The following is a 13,588-nucleotide window of genomic DNA, read 5'->3' on the forward strand; positions in this document are numbered from 1 at the left end:
AATAGTGCTTTGAAATTGATCTGAGGGTTCAATTAGTAAAATGAGCTGCTTGAGAGTGTTTCACCTTGGAATGGAGTTACTACTTAGAACATGGCAACAAAAAGGTGGGACTAGGACCAAATCAAGTGAGCTTCAAAGTATCATCCTTAATTTGGGCACAATTTGCGACAGTGTAAATCAAGGTAATTGAGAAATAAATACAAAAAACACTCACCCCTGTTTTATTGGGTTTTTTTAACCACATTATCAGAGTTTCTTCTCTCACCTGGTTACATTGTTTAATGTTGTTAATGTAGTATATTTTCGGACAATTGAGTTGTCTGATTTATTTGTACATACAATAATGTTGCCTATAAGTGCCACAACAAAAATCAATTTAAAACATCAAGCATGTATTGCATAAAAAGTTTATAATCTTTAAAAGATAACGTTTACTGTATGTGTGTCATAATTTGAATTCAATAGCCATCCTTTAATGCAAAGATTCATTTCTGCCATTTTGAAATACCTGATGTACTAACCCTAACCCTGATGAACCCCAACCCTGGACAAATCATCTTTATCCACTCATGTCAAACAGTGTGCATTCATTTCTTCTGTTTGTAGTTTTTTCCTAAAAAAATACTTTTATAATAAGGGTTTCTGACATCCAACAGTATTTCAGTTACAGGCAGCAGCTGCATATGATATGTGATGTTTCGATCAAAAATGAGAGAATATAATTGAACATGATTACTTAAGTTTAACAGTGTTACCAGTGTTACCGCACTGCTGTGACCATCAGCGACCCAAATTAAACTCTAAAATGAAATCAGTTCACTGTAAACCAGTATTGATTAAAAAGAATGCAACACTGAGATGAACTATAATTTCGACTTTAGGCAGCTTCAGCTGAGTGGTGAAGCCCAAAGTGCATTAAACTGCAGCTCCTTTAATGTCAATAGTTGGTGCCTCTTTAATACGATAAAAGCCATTCAGAAATTCTTTGAAAGAACACATTAAGAAGTGAAGACTGATTCTTTTAAAGTGTTGGCTTGAGACTCAGTTCCACTCAGCATTCCATACAGCTAAAATCTTAATTGAAGTAAGCAGCAATCCAAAATCTTTATTTTGTGTAAACCTGTTGACAGTACTCCTGCATTAATGAATAAAACAAAAACTTCAAATAATATTTTAAAAAAAAACAACCTATATATTTTTATTTTGGTGTGGTTCATTTGAGAAAACTAGACATTTAAATAAACCAGAAATCATCATCCAGTGCCCAACCTGAGTTAGAAGTGCAACATTAATGATCCACTTGGCCTTATTATAATGCTAAGGCACTGAGAGTACACTGAGCAGCTTATAGAGGCAATAAAACTGCTCCTTTTTTTTATACTTGGCTAAAATGCTGACAACCCAATATATGTACAAGTCACAATGTGACATGACCTGTTACAAAATCCTATTTAAAGAGTATCTAGTAGGGCAATGTACAACCCCGTTTCCAAAAAGTTGGGATGTTGTGTTAAAATCTATAAATATCAGTAACATTATTGAGTATAAAAAGAACATCCCAGAGAGGCAGAGTCTCTCAGCAGTGAAGATGGGGAGGGGTTCACCCCTCTGTGATAGACCGCGTGGGCAAAAAGTGCAAAAATTAAAAGAGTTTTCCTTTACCTAAAATTGCAAAGAATTTGGGGATTTCATCATCCACGGTTTTTAACGTCATTAAAAGATTCAGAGAATTTTGAGAAATCTCTCAGAGAAGTCTCAGGGACAAGGCCAAAAAACAACATTGGATACCGTGATTTATGAGCCCTCAGGTGGCACTGCATTAAAAATAGACACAACTCTATCGTGGAAATCAGTGAATCAGCTCGGAACCGTTTTTGAAAACCATCGTCTGTGAACACAGTTCATCGTTGCAGGCGCAAATGCAGGTTAAAACTCTACCATGCAAAGAAGAAACCAGATAGAAACATGATCCAGAAACACAGACGCCTTCTGGACCCGAGCTCATTTAAGATGCACTGAAGCGAAGTGGAAAACTGTCCTGTGGTCTGTAGAATAACAATTTTAAATTCTATTTGGAAATCATGGACGCTGCATCTTCCAAGCTAAAGAGGGGCGGGGCCATGCAGCTTATTATCAGCGCCAGCATTGAAGATGGTACAGGGAGACATTATTATACACGGCATGGATAGCTTGCACCTCTGGGAAGGAACCATGAATGTTGAATGACATATACAGGTTTTGGAGCAGTATGCTGCCATCCAGACAACGTTTCTTGCATTTCTTGCTTATATCAGTAAAAACAATGCCAAACCACATTCTGCACGTATTCCAACAGCATGGCTCCATAGTAGTAGAGTCCGTGTGATAAACTGGTCTGCATGCAGTCCAGACCTGTCACCCATTGAAAACATTTGAAAGCATCATGAATTGAAAAATACGACAAAGACCGTGAACTGTTGAGCAGCTGAAATCCTACATCAGGCAAGAATGGGACAACAGTTCACTTCCAAAACTCCAGAGACTGGTCTCGTCAGTTACCATACATTTACAGAGTGCTGTTAGAACAAGAAGTGATGCAAAACAGTGGTAAACATGCCTCTGTCCCAACTTTTTTTTATGGATGTGTTGCACATATTTTTCATAAAACAATAAAATGTCTCCGTTTCAACATTTGATATGTTGTCTTTAGTGTATTTGATATTAAATATTGGTTTACATGATTTATAAATCATTGTATTCTGTTTTCATTTCCATTTTACACATACATGTACATACAACATTTTTTTGTTTGTTTATTTTGTTTCATAGTCTTCTTGTCCACAGACGTATTACAATAGATTTTTTTTTATTATTTTTTTTTTTTTATCATTATCAGGATGTCTTATTTTACAAAGTAGCATAACCATACATTTGAAGGCCTACAGTCTGTTTGTTATGAGAGAACAGCCAATCTATTCATGCGGCAAAGTAATTCAGTGATCAGACACTAGCTAATCTCCTCAAAGATTACTCAAAGTCTTTCATATCTATTATGACTATTTAGAAAAATTCTTGAAAATGTGTGTAATAATAATTTGCTGATGGGATGCTAAGTCAAATTTTGATGAAGTAGCATTTTATGTCCTATGCCATCCTATGCAAGGGACATAGCACGGGTTCCATAGCACCTCGCCTCAGACAATATGTACTTTTCTAAAGAGTGCCACAGCCTGCTTTTCTTCTTCATGCCGTTTTCTAAGGAGTTCCAGGATAGCCAGCTGCGATACATCCAAGTCCCTCAGGTAAGGAGTGTTGTCAATGAAGCCTTCAGACTGGTGTTTCTGTTGCTGTTTTGGTTTGGACTGTACAGGGGGTTTGGCTATGGTCTTGGCATATTCCAAGGCCTATAACAAAAAAAAGAGAGAGAGATGTCCACACATGTTAAGTGTGAGTTTCATTACCATATACGAGCTGCAGTCAAAAATGGTTTTGGTCCTCCAGAAATCCCATTTCCAAAATGTTACTGCTGTATTTTTCAAAAGTAAAGTCCAAGATATAACCACCAATTACAGAACTTAACTGATGCAGAGAAATATAACAACGTATATGTTATATAATGTATAGTTCAAAATTCTGTTGTTGACTGCATCACCGTTAGCTGATTTGATATTGTTGCGCGTTTTGGAACTTCTAGAAAATCCCATGAAAACTGTCTCACAAAGTGAGATTAGTGCGATACACAGCCTGGCCGTCCTTCATAGATCAGATCAAGTTCAAAGGATTGAATAGTAGCAGTCTAGTGTCTTTTCAGATGATTTAACTAATTGTGAAATGATTTTATATTTTTTACAGTAATACCATAACTACTTATTATATTGCTTTTGAACTCTACCAAAACATGAGACAACGGTGTAAACAACTAAATAAATTGATGACGACAATACAAAAAACAAGCGCTCTCTATTACTAATAAACAGTGATACGATTTTAGGTTTTCTGATTTTTAGATTTATTAAGCCAAACATTTATTTGCACTTTCTCTGCAGTCTTCCTTTCTGTCTTTCTTTTTTTGCAATAATATTTTGTGTAGATTATATGCATTCACAATAATAATTCACTATTAAATACACAAACTGTGAGGACAAAACCATGATCTATTTATGTCATTCTCTTTTCAAAAGTTGGCAGTAATGCTTTAAATATGTTAGTTATGTGTCTACATAATTCAATATTTTATAATTCAATAATTTTTTGGGTGGGTTTGATTTGGGTTCTGATTTCTGACTGTAACTTATCATGATGTACAGCTAACCATCGGCGTGACACCAGTTACCCAGGATCAACATGTAATGCTCAATGAATCCAAATAACTTATTATTAGCCTGCCAGACAGGTTTTGTAAGACAGGTGTAGGTTAAAACTTTTTTTTGGTCTTTTTTTTCATCACAGGTTTTTTCGCTTTAATAATCACAGCCACACAAACATGTTGAAAGAGACATGTTCACACTTATACACAAACATGCACACACTCAAAAAGAAACAGACAACACACCTTCATCCTGGGAACTTTCTTGTTGTTGCCTTCCGGGTCCTTGGCGGGAGGAAAGGGAATCCTACTTATCTTTTTGTTCTGCTCGTGGATCACATTTGAATACAGCTTCTGTCGTTCCATTTTCTCAGCATGATGATGGTGAGGGGGTGAGGTGGGAGAGGGGGAGTGTGAGAGAGAGAGAAACAGAAGCAGATTATGGAAGGGGGGAGTTTAATTAACTGAGCCATTTCTCCCTGAAGGCTTTTCTCCCATCTCTTTGTGTATGCATGGAGAGGCTCTGCCAGGGGGGGCAGAGCCTCTCCATGCAGCTCAACAAAACCAAACACAGCAAGCCGTTCAGTGAGCCTATCAACATTTACACATATCATTCGCTAATAGGCTTGGCCCTGGCGATGTTCAGGGCTCAGTCTAGTGTAAATTGGCCAGACATGCTCACTTTTTACAACTGGAATTAATTAACAAATTTGATATTGAAGCAGAAAGAGCACTTAACTTTTTAGGGGTACTTTTGTTTTTCTTTGTAAATGTAATTTTATCTGCAACGGCTTAGAAGCTTTTAAATGATGAAATGAAAGATGGTCACTTGTTAACATCAAGGTTTAGGGCACAAAGACTGTTTAATATTTTTTTGTCTGCATGAATCAGTGCTTACAATTGATCTTATATTTGTTATTTTTTTTTTTATATAGCATAGTTAATATAACATCATGCAGGGTGAATTTTGTATCGTGTTCTTCTGTGTCATTTATTTGTGGGCCACAAAATGTATTAAAGGCCAGAAACGGCCTCAAATATAATAATAAGAAAAATGTTGTGAATGATGTGAAATTTACAGATGGATTTCTGCCTCATATTTGTGAATAACTGTCATTTCTTATAAGTTGCATACATGCAAGTAAAAAAGAAAACAATACAGTTTGTTTTACAGACAAACATTCCTGGTGGTAAAATGTCCGCACGTTTGTACACGTGATGAGAAAAGGAAAAGAAAGCCACATAAAGTAGTCTCTTAGTGCAGACACATATTATCTATTGTCCAGTGTGGCTGCCGTGTGTGAATTTGTGTGCTTGTACTTATTTGTGTGTGTCTGGATTAGTTTTACCAACAGAACTTTCTCAATGGTCAAAGTCTGTTTATCATTGAGGGAACTATGCAACATACCTATTACATGATTTTTCAACTGACACCTTTTTATGTTTGATTAGCTACACCGACATTCTCTGTCTTCCACATGTTGCAGTTTTGTTGGATCCATACTTGCTAAATCAATAATATACTTGATGTCATTGAGAAAGCCCTCACCTGAATTACCAATACTATGTTTTAATTATATTCAACACATCTGATCAGCTCCCCTTTATGGTCCACTTTGTTTCTCAGGAAATTTGTGTTTTTAGAGTGGTTGTTTAAGTTTCCATTGTGGGGTGAAAAATTGCTCTGAAAGTTTTCCACTTCAAAAAAATAGGGTATAGTAGTATCAGCCAAGAAAAGGAAGAACGGGGTAACCAAATTCAGCAATACCCACAAAGTATTTACAACCCCCTGCTGTGTTAACCATTTAAAGAGCAAATTGACAAGCCTGCTTATGCATTATCCTACGACAATCTAATCTATCATGCTGTTTCTGGATGAATGAACTCACACAACAAAACTTGGTGGTGTAGGTCTACGGGTGAATGACTTTTTCAGCTGATATGTCACCGACTGACAATAGAGGCAAATACTTACTGTATTTTCAATTGCTGTGTAGTCACGACCAAGGCCTTGCAGTTTTACATCTGACTTCAGCTGCTTGTAGTCTTTCAGACTGTGTGCCTAAGTGAGAGACAGAAAGAGAGAGACATAGAGAGGAAGAGAGCGAAAGAGTGTGAAGAGTTTTGTTGTATTTTTTAAATGGGTGTCTGGTCTGGACTGAAGGCAGGCCAGTTTAGCACCCAGACCTGTATCATTCAAGCCAGCTATGCCATGTGCACTAATGCACCCCTATACCGTCACAGATGTTGGCTTTTCAACTGTGCGCTGATAACCAGCCTGATGGTCCTTTTCCTTTTTAGCCTGAAGGATGCAGCATCTTTGATTTTTTTAAAATAATAAAAAATGTTAAATTAGTCAGACCACAGAACAGTTTTCCACTTTGTCTCAGTCCATCTTAAATGAGCTCGGGCCCACAGAAAGCAGCAGTGCCCTCAGATCAGGCAACTATATGTGTATATATATATTCAATACTAAAACATACTCAGTGAACTACACTGTTATATAATTTACATTTAACACAGCCTATATATATATACATAGTTTATTCTTTGCATGCATTTGTGGATGCAGCAATGAACTATGAAGTGTTTCTGTGCCCATGCAGAGATTTCCACTACAAAATTCTGGCTGGTTTTAATGCAGTGCCCAAAGATCACGGCCATCCAATATTGTTTTTCAGCCTTGTCCCGCCGGATTCTCTGACTCTTTTAATGACATGATGTACCGTAGATGATGAAATCCCCAAATTGTTCACAATTTCACGTTGAGGAATATTATTATTAAATTGTTGCACTATTTTACCTCACAGTCTTTCACAGTGGTAAACCTCTCCCCATCTTCACTGCTGAGACTCTGCGTTTCTAGGATGTTCTTTTTTTTATATATACCTAATCACGTCATAGACCTTTTTCTAATCAATCTAATTAGTTGTAAGATGTTTCACAAGGTGTTTTTTTTTTTTTTTTTAGCATTAACACAACTTTTCCAGTCTTTCATTGCTCCTGTCCCAACATTTTTGAGACGTGTTGCTGGTATGAAATTCAAAGTGAGCATATATTTTTCACAAAACAATTACAATTTCTCAGTTTCAGCATTTGATATGTAGTCTTTGGTCTATTTTTAATTGAATATGGGCTTACGTGATTTGCAAATCTTTCTGTATTCTGTATTAATTTACATTTAACACAGCCTCCTAATTTGGGGGAAATGGGGTTGTATTTTGTAACACTACCTTCTTTTTATTTTGACCGTTTCACTACTTTGCAGAAACAGGGAAAAACAAAACATACTCAGTAAACTACACTGTTATATAAGAGTGTGCGAGAAAATGTGCAGCAATATGAAGGTTTTCACTGCTGCCGTCACAGTATACTGTACAGTATTGATGTATGCTACAGTGACATTGTATTTTGTTTATTGCAATGTGTCAGCATTTTAGGGATTTTGCCTTGGCATCATACACCATATATTAAACATTGTTTTATCATTCTGCTCTCATATGAAATGGAAGTATTTTTTTCATGGACATGTTAAGATGAAGTGTCAAGTTATACAGACAGACAGAAAGGATGCACTGAAGCCATTCCTTTGCACGTATGGTGGTGATGTTGATGGTAGTTTGTGTGTGTGTGTGTGTGTGTGTGTGTGTGTGTGTGTGTGTGTGTGTGTGTGTGTGTGTGTGTGTGTGTGTGTGTGTGTGTGTGTGTGTGTGCATGAGAGAGAGAGAGAGAGAGAAACTACGTATACATATGTGCATGTAGACTACAAGATGCCCCAGACAGAAGGGTTATAAGGCTAATCACTTCAGATTGTTGTGGCTGCTTTTTGGAAAGAGGATTTCAGTTTGCTTCAGCCTTTGGCGATAGGCACAACAGGGTACCTTTCTTTCCAAGCCCGTACCTCTCTTTCTCCAACCCCTAAGTCACGCTCTTCAACTTTTATGCCTAGGCACAGCTGCTTTACAAATTGAGCCGGTAATCTTGTCAGACATGATGGCGAGCATTGTAAAAGAGATGAGAGGTCAAGGAGTGGAGAGTGGTGGGCACCACAGGAGGACAATGTGAAGGCTCCAGTTTTCATACAACCCTAAGCACTTAATCATACTTTCTGTCTTATCTTTGGTCCGCCTAACTCACCGGCAACCTAGCTTGTTGGTTGTTGAAAGCTAGACAGTACTTTTGGCTGTTTCCAAAATAAATGGTTCTGTCTTTCACAAAATACGTACCATTAATATGACAAATTATATTATATAATAAATCTGTCTGTTATCATTTAATTTTTCCTCTTTGCCAGTAATTGGCATCCTAATTCTATTGGGAATATTTTGGGTGTGCAGTGTATGAATTGTCAAAAAGCATAGCCAACGATTTAAAATCTTGTGACTACCAAGTGAGCCTTGAAGATAATATTTATGTATTGGGGCATTTACAGCACAATCCCAAAAAGACATACTTTATTTTAAAGTATGCCGTGTTGTGTTCTGGTTAGTTTCACTACTGTACGAACGCAGCGTAAAGTTTTCTTTCAACAGTTATTGGCATTTAACTATCTTGCAGTGATTCAGAAACTGTTGAAAAGTACTGAGTTTGACACATGAAACAAAGTACCTTTTAAGACACAACACAAAATCGTTAGATTTATATGGTTATAAGTTTATGGTTATATGGTTTATGGCTATAGTTTATGTGAGCACAGAGGAAACAAGAGGATAGCTGAGTCACTTTCTACTGAGGACTTACCTGTGCAGGACAGCCTAACAAACCAGGACAACAACAACAACAGCTGGATCATTAAAATGTAAATGGGTGTCTTTAGTGGCCCTATGCTTCACAGACTCTCTCTTCTAATCACTTTATCCTCTGACACATCTTCAAATGGCTTTTCAGATCCTGCAGCTCAGTGGTGTATATAGTCATCATGTGATAGCAATTATGTGTATCTTAGTGGAGCTAGACAACCTGATGTTTTGTGCCCTTAGTCACCAGAACACTCATGTTGGATTAGGAAATCTCTACATGACAGTTGAGGGGATTATTTGGGACTTCAAAGGGGCATTTATTTGTGTAACCTCTCGTGTGCATGGGGATTAAAGGGGAATGCCACTCAATTCAAGAATTCATGTGACACTTTTATGAGGTGGAACTGTATAATGTGCTCTTATATTTCTAATTTACATTTGACCACTGAACCCTATTTAAACACAGTTTAAAATGTTGACAAATGAATAAATTACAGAAAAGGCCACATTTGGTCCTTTTGTAAACTTTTTCAGTATACATGATTATCCAGCATTAAAACCAAGCTATTCACACTCAATTTAAATGTTTGTGACACAACAGTTTGAAGCCGTTTGCAGCCTAAATATGTTCCACCTTTTACAACCACTAAGAAGGGCTACATATAGGATTATTTTTTAATGATTCGAGTGAACAAGTTCTTGTGTTGATTTGGGACCATATATTTTAACTGAGACCAATTTAAGCCACTATAAAAACAGTAGGCCCTATTTTTGTACCTGGTGCAGCACAAACTCAGAAGCATTGGCATTTTGCCAAGAGGATTTTTTTTCTATACTTGCGCTGAGTTGCAATTTTTGTGGATCAACGTGAATAGGCTCCACTGAGATAGGTGCAGCAGGGGGGGTGCCGGTAAAGCTGTGCTGATGCAGCATAATTTCGGTGTAAATTTTGAAGCGAACTGGCGCCTACAAACAAGGTCTAAGTGCCGGTGCAGGGCTATTTATGTGGACAAAAGAGCACATGAACAGACATATCCAAAATCCCACAGGTTTGGTGGAAGACCTACTAATTAAAAACAATTAAAACAGGATTCTTTTTCATTCTGATTCAGTTAATCACATAAAGCTTATTGAAGTCTATTGAAGTGAATGAGAATCAGGCAGTTGCCACAAGTCATGACACTGTAGACAATCTCAGCCATAAAATATTAAAGGCGCTCGGGTTAACTACAAATGTATTTCAATCAAAGCACACATAAAGGGGGACAATTTAAAAGCTTTTTCATCCAGGCCACGCAGTGTGGCACTGCATCATTTACACACAAAAGGTCAGGGGAAGTTGCACATTGCAGCTTAGGCCATTCAATTAATGATTGGAAAGTAAATTAAGCAAACTCAAAGCGGCTGGAGCTTTAAGTGTGCGTAATTAACTTATGCTTACTTCTCAGCATTCTTCCAGCACTCTTCTTCTAATGTGTGGAATTCATCATCTACTACATAGGAGATGATAAATTCTACAAATTCTTCAATTTGACATTGAAGATCATTATTGAACCCCTCTTCACTGCTGAGAGACTCTACTTCTATGGAATGCTTTTTTTTTTTATACACATACATGTTACTGATCTGTTACTAATTTATCTAATTAGTTGTGAGATATATTTTACCATGTGGTTTTTTTTTGGTTTTTTTTTGGTTTTTTTTAGCATTACACAACCTTTCTAGTCTCTTGTTTTCAATATCCCAACTTTTTTGAAGCGTTGTTGCTGGAAATCCTCGTCACATTCTGTTTTTATTTACATTTTACACAGTGTCCAAACTTTTTTAGACACTGCATTGTATGTCCTCTATCTAATCTGGATGTCACACCAATTGTTTCAGACATACAATGTTCTGATGAATATAAGTACTTTACAGCAGAGGAAAACCAAGTAAACTGGCAGTATTCTCTCTTTCTGGGATAGATAAAACTGGCAGACACTAACCTTGTAAGTGACTCTTGCCCTCATCTGCTCCTGTTTCTCCACCTGAACCAGGCCTGCAATTTTGCTTCTATGCATTCGGTACGCTGTGTTCACATTCCGACCGTGTCTCAGTTCAGGCCTTTTTCCTGTTATTTGATTTCCAATTGGGGGCAGAACTGTGTTGAAGCCTGAGCCCTGTGATGAAGCTGTGGTGGATGTCCTGGTGAGGTCATGCACAAATTGCCTCATGTAAACCTCATTTGGACTCCACTTCTGGTCCTCCTCTTCACAGGACAAAGGACGCTGTAATGCAGTTGTCCTGAAACACAAAATTATTGGTGTATTAATAATGAAGTGTACCATGACAATGTATTATGAGACATAAAGTATTCTTCATATCATACAATGATATTACTTTTTTTTAAATACCAAATATGCTTAGTTTTATCAATTTTCATAAGACAAATGGTGGCATTTCCTCTGTCAGTCCAGATGCTGTCTTTTTAGAGACCACAAATTTGCTGTCATTTGTCACATTATTCCATTGATTACATGTAGTTTGTCCAATGCTTGTTTTTTGTTTTAATTTTTTCTTTATTACTGCCAATATTTGATGCCACAGGGATCCAATTCTCCTGAGCTCCTAAAAATCAATATCTTTCTCATCTTTAGTATTAAATGTTAAAACATACTTTACCTTTGCCATTGTTCAGTACTGTCCAGTTGTTGTTGGTGATATTGTGTATTTAGCCCATCCCAAGATATGTGGGTGGACCTTCTTGGATTGGTTTGTTGGTACCCCGGGGGCATGGCAACTTCAGAGGCAGAGAACTTGATGATGGCATCCGGGCTTGTCTGCTGGAATAGTGGAAGGAGATGTGATGGAGTATTGACGTGGATGTTGAGGTGAATTGTAGGAGGCAAAGGCTGTGATGAAGCTGTCTTCTGGGATTTTAGCGGAGTCATACTGACTGGTTTTGCTATTGGGGTGCTCCTACAGTCTCCATGTTCAGCTTTGACCCCCAGGGCAAGAGGCGGCTCCTGTTGAGAGGGGTTGAGGTATTTATTCTGCTGGGCTTTCTTCCCTTTGCTGATCTGAGTGACCTAGGGGGTAAGATCATCATTATGAGAATAACATTTACAGCATAAGGTACAACTGTAAATAATCTGACGAGGATTGCTTTAAATCATTCACACAGTATACAGAGGTGTTAATTCACTAACCCAAAACAAACAAACAGGCGTAGTTCAAGCTAGCATTCAAATCTTAAAAACCTGTATTCCAAACTCAAACCAGGCAGTTAATATCTGTACACAGATACAGATACTCATACTCAACTGGAATACACTATTTGAATGCCTGCAAACAACCTTTTAATATAGTGTTGCAATACATTTATACTTCCAACTCCTCTACAAATCTGTCAGATATGCTAACTTGTAAAGTATAGCTTGGCCTTTTTCTGAAGGTGGTGTGTAAGACAAAGCATCAACTCTGAATCAACCCATTTACACCACACAAACAACAACAGGCAAGCATGAACTCTAAGTTAAGAGGCACAATGTTTTAAGAAGGGTAAGAAGGGCTCTTTGTGAGATCTGCCCAAAATATTGAGCAGGAAGCTGAGTGAGTGAATGTGTCTCACGCATCTAATCCTGCTGATTTAGCATTAATCGGCTTTGCCAATTCCAGGCGGCAAAAAACTCTGATTGGCAGCATTAATGTGGCTGCTGAAGTGCTTAAATTAATCATATTTTTCCAATCCTTTCCTTTTTCACTTTGACTCCTCTTTTAAGTTTTAAAAATCCTTTCTAGCAAGTCCCATGCCATCAGTGACTGTGTCCATATTTGATAAAGTATACAGTACAGGGTGATAGTGTTTCTACTGTGCAGCAGCTCGGTAGCCCACGGTAGAATTAACACAATGAAGCTTACACACACAGAGCGTCTCGAGACAAACTCAATTTTACTACATCTTTATACCATTGTCTGGGCTATTTTTTTTGTTACATTCTATACATTTGATCCAGTTCCCTTTCCTTTCATCTTGCAATTTTGCAAGCACACAAAATAAATTTGTATGACATATTTGTGTCCCTATACTTAACACTGATTGTTTTTTTTTGACACTGTACATCTAGCGTCTGCAGATTTCCATCCAGATCTTTTGGACTTTTTCCGTTTGAATTAAGAAAAAGAAATGAACAAATTATCATTACTATAATTTAAATTATAATATATTATATTGTATATTATTACAATTATTATGGTGTGATGACCAACATTGATTTTCCTCTGTGAAAACAGATCATAGGTTTCTGCATTTTTATGCATTTTTCAAGCTCAGTTTTCATTTCTTCATCAGACCAAGTTACAGTTAAAAACTCTCCTTCTCTCCCTGTGGACTACTGTGGCTCATTTTTACTTCTCTTCTGGTTCTTTTACTTTTTCTATTGTTTAATGAGAAAAGGTACGCGGCCTCAATTTCCTGAAATTTGTCCGATAGTCAGAACCATCCAAAAAGTGTTTCCACACTACAAATGAACTTAGTCATGGTGCAGTTTGATCTGGATTGAGACTACCTCTTTTGGTTAAACCA

The 13,588-nt window shown here is 37.3% G+C and overlaps 2 protein-coding genes across 2 annotated transcripts in view; both read right to left on the reverse strand.

Annotated features, from left to right (window-relative positions):
• Positions 1-1,079: 1,079 nt before the first annotated feature.
• LOC138207701 (jhy protein homolog) lies at positions 1,080-4,679 on the reverse strand. Its single transcript, XM_069165138.1, has 2 exons — positions 4,532-4,679; positions 1,080-3,383 (listed from the first exon to the last, which is right to left on the reverse strand). Exons 1-2 carry the CDS (start codon positions 4,649-4,651, stop codon positions 3,174-3,176), a joined length of 330 nt encoding a protein of 109 aa, XP_069021239.1. The 5' UTR covers positions 4,652-4,679; the 3' UTR covers positions 1,080-3,173.
• A 1,491-nt stretch (positions 4,680-6,170) lies between these two features.
• LOC138207643 (uncharacterized) overlaps positions 6,171-13,588 on the reverse strand; it is a 34,126-nt gene continuing 26,708 nt past the window's right edge. Inside the window, exons 4-7 of the mRNA XM_069165020.1 lie at positions 11,961-12,092; positions 11,686-11,846; positions 11,010-11,307; positions 6,171-6,347 (exon numbers count right to left, since the gene is read on the reverse strand). Of these exons, the coding sequence (XP_069021121.1) occupies positions 6,171-6,347; positions 11,010-11,307; positions 11,686-11,846; positions 11,961-12,092 (768 nt within the window). The remainder of the gene's footprint in view (positions 6,348-11,009; positions 11,308-11,685; positions 11,847-11,960; positions 12,093-13,588) is intronic.

Source organism: Embiotoca jacksoni, unplaced genomic scaffold (genome assembly GCF_022577435.1).
Source record: "Embiotoca jacksoni isolate LCO1_2020_lvr unplaced genomic scaffold, fEmbJac1.0.p SCAF_33, whole genome shotgun sequence".
NCBI lineage: Eukaryota > Metazoa > Chordata > Actinopteri > Embiotocidae > Embiotoca > Embiotoca jacksoni.

Coding starts and splice junctions, on each gene's coding strand:
- LOC138207701 (XM_069165138.1), bottom strand. CDS start 4,651: ATGGAACGACAGAAGCTGTATTCAAATGTGATCCACGAGCAGAACAAA. Junction 3,384..4,531: donor AGAAAGTTCCCAGGATGAAG/GTGTGTTGTCTG, acceptor TTTTTGTTATAG/GCCTTGGAATATGCCAAGAC.